Here is an 8,618-nt window from a genome sequence, read left to right on the forward strand (position 1 = left end):
AATCAGCCTTCCAGGCGATTCTGTTGCAGGCTGAGGTCCCTAAATCTGGGGCAGATGGAGTCTTAATGAATCCTCCTTCACTGTAAATCAGGGTGGGGAAAAGGATGAGAAAGACTCGTCCTATAGATTCACTGGAAGGCCTTTAGTCCACTCCCCTGCACCCTGTCCTGTGACTTGAGATTGGAGTTTCATGTGTCAGGTGAATTTAGAAGGCAGGAGGCTGGTAGGCGACCTCTCAGGGTGGGAGTGAGCATGCTGGGCAAGGTAGTGGGGCAGGGACAGGAGGCCTGAGTGGGGATACTGCTTAATCCAGGGCTCACCCTGGGCCCACTGGCTCTAGAGCCCATTACTCCAGGGCCATTAGCTCTGGATCTGGACAGCTTTATTTTCATATGAAAATCCAGGTCTTGCCTAGAAGCTGGGACAGCGGGGAGCTCCCTATGCAGACTGGACCAGGCCCACCCAGCCCCCATCCTGCCATCCTCCTTCACTCTTTGTGAAGGGAGCGGCTTTCTCCCTGTGCCAGGCTGGTGGTGGGTCCTGTGTGCTGGGTGGGGGACAGGGAGACCTATTGTGAGGAGCTGGTGCCCTCTCTCCTCCCCTCCTGTCCCCAGGAGCAAAGAAGAAATGCTGTCCTGGATCCTTAGGATCAACCTAGTGGCTGCCATCTTCTCAGCCCCATCCTTCCCCGCTGCTGTCAGCTCCATGAAGAAGTTCTGTCGGCCTCTGCTACCCTCCTGCACCACTCGCCTCTGCCAGGTACGAGCTCCTAGGACCCCAGTGCTACTTCCTCAGGCTGCCTCCAGACAGGTCCCCATCTAACAGCCTCCTCCTCCAGCTCCTGTATAGTACCTGGTCTTGAGCTAAGAGACAAGGTGAAGAGGCAGATCTTCTCCATCCCCATTGCACTCACCCTCATTTACAGATGGGAAGACTGAAGCCACGCGCCGCACAGAGGCCTGCATTCTTTGCCGATGGCCTGTATCCTGTGGATGTCCTTGTGGATCTGTGGCCATTGTATGTGTCTGAGCATGAATGTGAGAGAATGCATGTGTCACAGGGAGCTAGGGACAGGCAAGATGTGGCTGGCCCTGCATCCAGTGCTCTTTTGCTGCCCTTACCTACCCTTAAGTGTTTTATTTGTAATCCTAAAAAAAACTACTCATCAATACTTGAGTTTTTTAGGGAAGAGAGGATAAATGGTAGACCACTGCTTGGGAGGAGGGCAGGAGGAGCTCCATACTCCCTGTCTTTGTCAGGGCCCCTTTCCCACTGGGCCTTTGTCCTGGGTCTCTCACTGCACTTCTAGGCTGCAGCTTAGGAGCACACACCCCACACCCTGTGCACACATATACCATACAGGCACACACATGTGCATGTGAGCAAACACATGTGCTGTGCACCCACAGTGCACACATGCATCATACATATGCACACACATGCAGCTCATTGCCCACCCAGCACGAAGTGGTCTGGCTATACTTCGGTGGGTGGGATGTGTGTGCACACTTGTCCGTGAGTAACAGTGTCTCTGGGTGATTCTGGGTCTGTGACCTTTATATGTGTCTGGGCATGAATCTGAGAGAGTGTGTGCAGCGTACAGCGCCAGGGATAGCTGAGGCCAGGCTGTCTCTTGGTCCATTGGGTTTGTGTGTGTATGTGAGCGTCCATATGAACTGGCAGGGGTGGGGGTGTCTGGAGTGACTGTGTGTCTATGTCAGGAAATGATCTATGTGCTCATTCTAGTGTGAGGCTGTCATCTCCCAAGCCTGCTGTGGATTTATCTCAGAGGGTTGATGCCAATCAAAGCAAGGCAGGAAAGAGGAGAAAGGGCACTCCCTCAGGGCTTCACATACTTGATGACCCTGGGCAAGCCTCAGTTTCCCTTTGCTGAAGCAGATTCAGCGCAATAGGTTTAGACCCACCCATGACATCCTGAGAGTGGGACCTCAAGTCTAGGACTTGTCTTTGCAGGAGGAGCAGCTGCGTTCCCATGAGAATAAGTTAAGGCAGGTGACTTCAGAGCTGGCTGAGCACAAGTGCCACCCCATTGAGAGGGGAGTCAAGTCCAAGGAGGCTGAGGAGAACCGACTGAAGGAACACTATCTCACTTTCGAGGTGCGTTCTCCTTAGGGCCGATTGCTAAGGATGGCACTGGGGCAGAAGGAGGAATCCAGCTCTTCTCTCTGTCACCAGCATCATTCTGCAGCCAGAGGCTCCTGGTTTGGGGGGTCTCCACTTTGGGGGCTCCCCTGAGGCAATCATGAGCCATGCATGGCCTTCTGTGGGCCAGTCTGATCAGTTCAGCTGCCAGTTGTCAATCAAACAGATGTGCCCTTACTTGTGTCTCTCAAGGAGCACGAGGTGGGCACTATTCTTCTCCCAGCCGCTCCTCACCTGCGCTTCCCCCATGACCCAGCCTCTCGGGAAGCTGTCACAGCTCAACCATAGACAGTGCAAGCCCACCTGCCTGACCTACCCCGCTTTTGTCTCCTTTTCCTCTTCCACAGATGTTTATCAGCAACAAGCTTCTCCCTTCTCTCCATCTTGTCTCTCTGTCCCCCCTGCCCTGATTCTGCCTCACAATGCTCTGTAAATGGGCTGACATCGCCTTCACCTGGTGAAGGGGGGGCAGCTTGGGGAAGGGAGGCAACAACCACTTGTCCCTTTTGGACTGGCCTTTGTATTGACTTGCTGATGGGGGTGGACAATACAGAGGCTGAGTCTGAGCCTTCGGGGCAAGAAAGGCAGGAAGTCGCTGATCTCAGTCTCTGGATTTCTACATTGATTTTCTACTGTGTGAGGAAGAGAGGAGCATTCCCAGGAGAGATCCTGACCTTTTGAAAAACATAAAGCTGTACCACTCTTAAAGTCTTCTCAGACCCACTCTCTCTGCAACATAAAAAAAGGATGGCAAAAGCTACAGTGGACTGATCTCTAGCCAACTGCCAGGCATGAGTGCCTTCATTCCCTTGTGCTGATTGCTTTAATCCTCATGTCAACTCTCTGAAATGGGTTCTCTTAGTATCCCCATTTTACAGATGGGAAAATTGAGGCTTGGAGAGGGCAGATCACTTGCCTGAGGTGACAGTTAAGAAGCGCAGGAGCCATGGGATGCCTGGGTGGCTCAGTGGTTGGACACCTGCCTTCAGGACCTGATCTTGGGGTCCCAGGATCGAGTCCAACATTGGGTTCCCTGAATGGAGCCTGCTTCTCCCTCTGCCTGTGTCTCTGCCTCTCTCTGGTGTGTGTCTCAAGAATAAATAAATAAGGGCAGCCCAGGTGGCTCAGCGGTTTAGCGCAGCCTTCAGCCTAGGGCCTGATCCTGGAGACCCAGGATCGAGTCCCACGTCGGGCTCCCTGCATGGACCCTGCTTCTCCCTCTGCCTGTGTCTCTGCCTCTCTCTCTCTCTGTGTGTCTCTCATGAATAAATAAATAAAATCTTTAAAAAATAAATAAATAAAATCTTAAAAAAAAAAAAAAGTGCAGGAGCCAGGATCCTATCCCAGGTGATTGTAACTCCAGCACTCTGGTCTTTCTCACTTGCCCCTGGCTTAACTGGGGGAAGTGAAGCCCAGTGGTGAAGGGTCTTTCTGTTCATGTGACAGAGCTGCATGAGAACAGTGTCTCTGCACCTTTACTCTTTGCTTCTTCTGGGACCTCAGCCTCTCCTGACTGTGGTGAGGGCTGGAAGCTCAGAGTCAGGACCTCAGACATAGTGACCAAATTTCCCTCCTAAGTGTTTACCAATTTGTAACACTTTTTTTTTTTTTTTAAGAGTGAGAGTGGAGAGGGGCAGAAGGAGAGAGATTTTTTAAAAATTTAAAATCAATTACCCAACATATAGTACATCATTAGTTTCAGATGTAGAATTCAGTAATTCATCAGTTGCATATAACACTCAGTCAGGGCTCATCATGTCAGGTGCCCTCCTAATGCCTGTCACTTAGTTACCCCATTCCCCCTACCTACCTCCCTGGGAGAGAGAGAATCTTAAGCAGGCTCCACACCCAACATGGAGCCTCACATGGGACTCAATCTCACAACCTTGAACTAAAATCAAGAGTTGGATGGTTCACCAACTGAGCCACCCAAGTGCCCCAATTTATAATACTTTATTTATTTATTTTTAAATGTATTTACTTGAGAGAGAGAGGGAGAGGGGAAGAGATGGGCAGAGGGAGAGAGAGTCTTAAGCAGACCCTATGCTGAGCACAGAGCCCGATGATGCAGGGCTCAGTCTCATGACCCTGAGATAATGACCTGAACTGAAACCAAGAGTTAGATAGACACTCAACTGAGTGGGCCACTCAGGCACTGCACCTCCCTCCATTTATAACACTTTAAATAGCTTATGAATGTACTTCTCTATTCATGCTCTTACCAACACTGGACACTACTGGATGTTTTAATTGTCATCAATCTAAGGTTTAAAAAGGGGTATCTCATTGCTATTTTAATTTGAATTAAAAAATTTTAATTGTGGTCAATATGCATGGCATAAAATTTATCATCTTAACCATTTCTAAGTGGATAGTTAAATAGTATTAATTCTACTCGCATTGTTGTTTAACCAATCTCCAGAACCGTTTCATCTTCCCAACTGAAACTCTACACCCATAAAACAGCAAGTCCTGCCCACCTCCCCTTGTTGCACCACCTCTCCTCCCCATCCCCTGGGGGCAACCACTGTTCTTGTTTCTGTTTCTGTGATTTTGACTACTCTAGTTACTGCCTATTAGTGAATTAATAACAGATTTTGTGTTTTTGTGACTGGCTTTTGCTCAAGTTTATCCATGTTGTGACATGCGTTAGAATTTCCTTCCTTTTTAAGGCTGAATACTATTCTGCTGTACGTGGATACCACATCTTTATCTTTTCATCTGCTGCTGGACATTTGGGTTGCTTTCACCTTTTGGCTTTTGCAAATAGTGCTGTTATGAATATGGATGTGCAAATATTTCAGGCACCCCTGAGACACATGAGTTTTAAAGTTTTAAATTTTGTAATCCTATTTGTCAATTTTTATTTTGGTTGTCCTTACTCTTGGTGTTATACTCAAGAAATCATTGCCAATTAATTTGAATTTTTTAAAAAATATTTTATTTATTCATGAGAGACACAGAGAGAGAGAGGGGGGCAGAGACACAGGCAGAGGGAGAAGCAGGCTCCATGCAAGGAGCCGGAGGTGGGACTCAATCCCCGGTCTCCAGGATCACATCCTGGGCTGAAGATGGCGCTAAACTGCTGAGCCACCCGGGCTGCCCTAATTTGAATTTTTAAAATTATGAGTAAGATTTCTGTGTATGTCTCTTGCCTAGTTTTTTTTATTGGATTGTTTATCTCTTTTTTTATTGATTAGTGAGAGCTCTCTGAATATTAAGGAAATTGGTCTTTTGTCACCTAAGATCCAAATGCTTTTTTTTTTTTTTTTTTGCATTTGTTGTTTGTCCTTTGACTTTGTGTTTGGCCTTTCTCTTTTTTTCCAGAAAAGCCGTTATGAGACCTATATCCACCTCCTGGCGGTGAAAATCAAAGTGGGCTCAGATGACCTGGAGCGGATTGAGGCCCGGCTGGCCACCTTGGAAGGGGATGATCCTTCCCTCCGCAAGACACACTCAAGCCCCGCCCTCAGTCAGGGCCACGGAACTGTGACTGGCAGCAAAGCTACAAAGGATACCACTGGGCCTGATACTTAGCTGGCATTGATAGGCAGGCCCCAGAGGCAGGCAAGTGTTGCCAGAGGGGGCAGTGAGCACAATTCCAGCCAGGGGCCACTTGTACCAGCTCCAGGCAATTGACAGGCAGCCAGAGGGGTGCAGAGAGCCCCATGGGCCAAGGAGACGGAGATGCTATTCATGGCGTTGGTCTTCTTGCATCCTGGGGTTTATCTGGGCCTCATACTTTCTCCTCAGCCCTCATGTTCCTCTCCACCACGGAGCCTCATTTTGTAGGCCAGTTGTGTGCATGCTCTAGACACGATGTCACTGGAGAAGGAGGAAGGGCAGCTGACTTTGCAGACCCTCCCCTTCTCACAAGTTCCTGTCATCTTCCTGTTTCCATTCCAAGGGCAGGTCTGGATCCCTACCTGTTCTCCTCTTCCCTCCTCAGACTTGACCAGCAGCAGGTTGGCAGACCACCAGTACCATCCTCTCCTCCCTCCACCCAGTAGCTTCTGCAACCACGCCTTGTTCTCCTGCCTCCCTTTGCAATAATCCAGGACCTGGGCCTGCTTCCTCAACGTCAAGCTGTCTACTCGTGTGTGCATTCACCTCACCTTCCATTTATAGAGGCCATTACTGCTTTCTTTTATATGGACAAAAATGTATATATATAAAAGAATATATATATGGAGCTCCTTTAGAGATGATTTTGGAATTGATATCAAAATGAAAGAAGAAGGGAAAAGCCTATACGAGAACTCCACCTGTTAGCAAGGAGGGCTGCCATCTGGCCTCTTGGTAGCCCAGACACTCTGGGAGGGAAGGTGGAGATAGTGCTGACCTCTTCTCCCCCCATTTCCCCTCTTCCGGCTGACCTGGGACTTCCACTGCTCTTCCAGTTGATGCTTTGGAATGAATAGACCGTGTGTGCATATGCCACCCCATCTTGTTCCACAGGCATTCTGGGGTATGAGTAGGGTGGGACCATGGCCCTGTTTATATTTTGGTCTTTATGTTGGTGCTGCCAGGTCTCTGAGCTCCAGAAGTGGCTTCTTGTACAGATCTACTGCTACAGGAATAGAAGATACTCTGCCTTGCAAACAGCCACTTGTCAACAAGCCCAAAGATGTTTGGTGGAGGAGGGTTATGGAAGCCATTAATTTCTGCTCTTGGGAAATGGTGGAGTAAGAAGTTGCTGATTGTTTTTTAAGTTGACATTTCTTTCACTCTTCTGGTGACCCAGGAATGCTAGCTAAGGACAGGCCTGGGAAGGAGAGAAAAATTTGCCATGTGATGACCACCGACTAGTATCCTGTAAGCCCTGAATTCCTCAGACTGACAAGTGGTGGGGGTGATGGTTCCTTTAATGAGCTATGATGAGCAGATCCTTATATATTTAAAAATAGGTTAGTTTGGGCAGCAATTTGACCTCAGTGGTAACATATTTAGTTAGTTGCAAGGTTGACTTGTCTTATTAAGTACCTAACATTTACAAGCACGCTCACATTTGATACAAGGGATGACATATGAGTCTGTGGAAATATGTAGTGATTTAAATCCAGATTATTTAATTTGGATCCACTGAAGTGTATTTTATAACCAAACCATCTGGCCCCTTAATTTTGCTGAGGGGAAGTAAATGTTCACTTAAGTGAAATCGAAAGAGCAATGTAACACAAAAGAGCTCTCTGTACTTTCTCCATTCTGGCTCTAAGGTCTTTGATTTTGAGGGTCAGCTTCCCACCTTAATGAGGGTGGATGAATGAAAGCAGAGGAGCAACCTTCTGTCTGCTGCAGACAGATATGCTTCCCTGAGCACTAGTGATGTTTCCCATCAGTAAAAAAATCTGTTGGTCACTTTCTTAATTGTATAATTATTTATTGTAAATTATATACATGTACTACTGTACTAAAATATGTACATTATAAAACATACACAAAAATAGAAATTTAAAAAGATGAGATGAAAATAAATCTAAATGAGAGTTCTAATATTTCTTTCCTACATTCTAATGGGCCATCATATTCCCCGCCTAATTTCTGCCAATATGCCCATTTTCCAGGACTGTCCAATTCCAGGGGCTGGAGGACTACAGGTGAGATGCAGCAAGTGGTTTGCGCCACCTGGTGGTCCTGGGAAGTGGCTTCGGGCTCAGGGACTTCTGGGGGCTGACCCTTGACCGCAGTCAACCTTCATTGAAGTTGAACCTTCATTTTCTCATTCACTGAAAGTCCCCAGTGCTGCACACTGTGCTGGGTGTTGAGGATAGTGTGGTGAGGAAAGGACTGAGCGGCTCCCTGTCCACATGGGGCTCACAGTCTAGTGGGGAGGACAGGCTGTCACTTTACCATTTGGGACCTTGGGAGCACTGGAGACAAAGCCAAAACTGACCTGGAAGAGAGAAGATAGAACTGGAGGAGTGAGGAAGAAGACAGTGACTCAGGAAGCCGCCTGAATGTCCTAAGTGCTCCTGGTGGACAAAGTGGTAGTAGGGAAGTCACTAAACAGGGCTATACCTCTTCCTGATGGGTCTATACTAAAGATGCCCCGAGGCAGAATGGAAGAAGAGCCTCTCCAGACACACCTGCTTCCAGGTCCCATTCACAACTGTGAAATGAATGGGTGGTGAATTCGATTAGGCTCTGGCCTTCAACTCTTGACTCTCATAGGTGTTTTAGAGTCCACAGCAGATAACCAAGCTACCAAATTATTTGATACAAGTACCTGGGGTCAGGAAAATGCCAGGGGGTTCACCAAGAAGTCAGTCACAATTACTGGGGTTCACTGGAGTCACAGGTGGTTTCTGACTAAAAATTTAGAAGATAATAGCAACTCAGAAGGTTCAAATTTGACACTGAGGGGTTGTGGAAAGGCCTATGGATTCACCAAGAGGTCGTTCACAATTATTGGGATTCACATAGAGGTCAGAAGTCACATAGAAGAATTAGTGGCT

The 8,618-nt window shown here is 47.8% G+C and overlaps 1 protein-coding gene across 7 annotated transcripts in view; it reads left to right on the forward strand.

Annotated features, from left to right (window-relative positions):
* The window catches only part of PSD2 (pleckstrin and Sec7 domain containing 2), a 141,924-nt gene extending 134,272 nt beyond the window's left edge, over positions 1–7,652 (forward strand). For 6 of the 7 annotated variants that reach the window (XM_041765390.1, XM_041765389.1, XM_041765396.1 and 3 more), the window contains 3 exons: positions 615–759; positions 1,975–2,118; positions 5,491–7,652. In XM_041765390.1, the coding sequence (XP_041621324.1) occupies positions 615–759; positions 1,975–2,118; positions 5,491–5,700 (499 nt within the window). In that variant the 3' untranslated portion in view covers positions 5,701–7,652. The remainder of the gene's footprint in view (positions 1–614; positions 760–1,974; positions 2,119–5,490) is intronic. The other variant, XM_041765391.1, reaches the window with a different exon arrangement.
* Positions 7,653–8,618: the final 966 nt, after the last annotated feature.

Source organism: Vulpes lagopus, chromosome 8 (genome assembly GCF_018345385.1).
Source record: "Vulpes lagopus strain Blue_001 chromosome 8, ASM1834538v1, whole genome shotgun sequence".
Taxonomy (NCBI): domain Eukaryota; kingdom Metazoa; phylum Chordata; class Mammalia; order Carnivora; family Canidae; genus Vulpes; species Vulpes lagopus.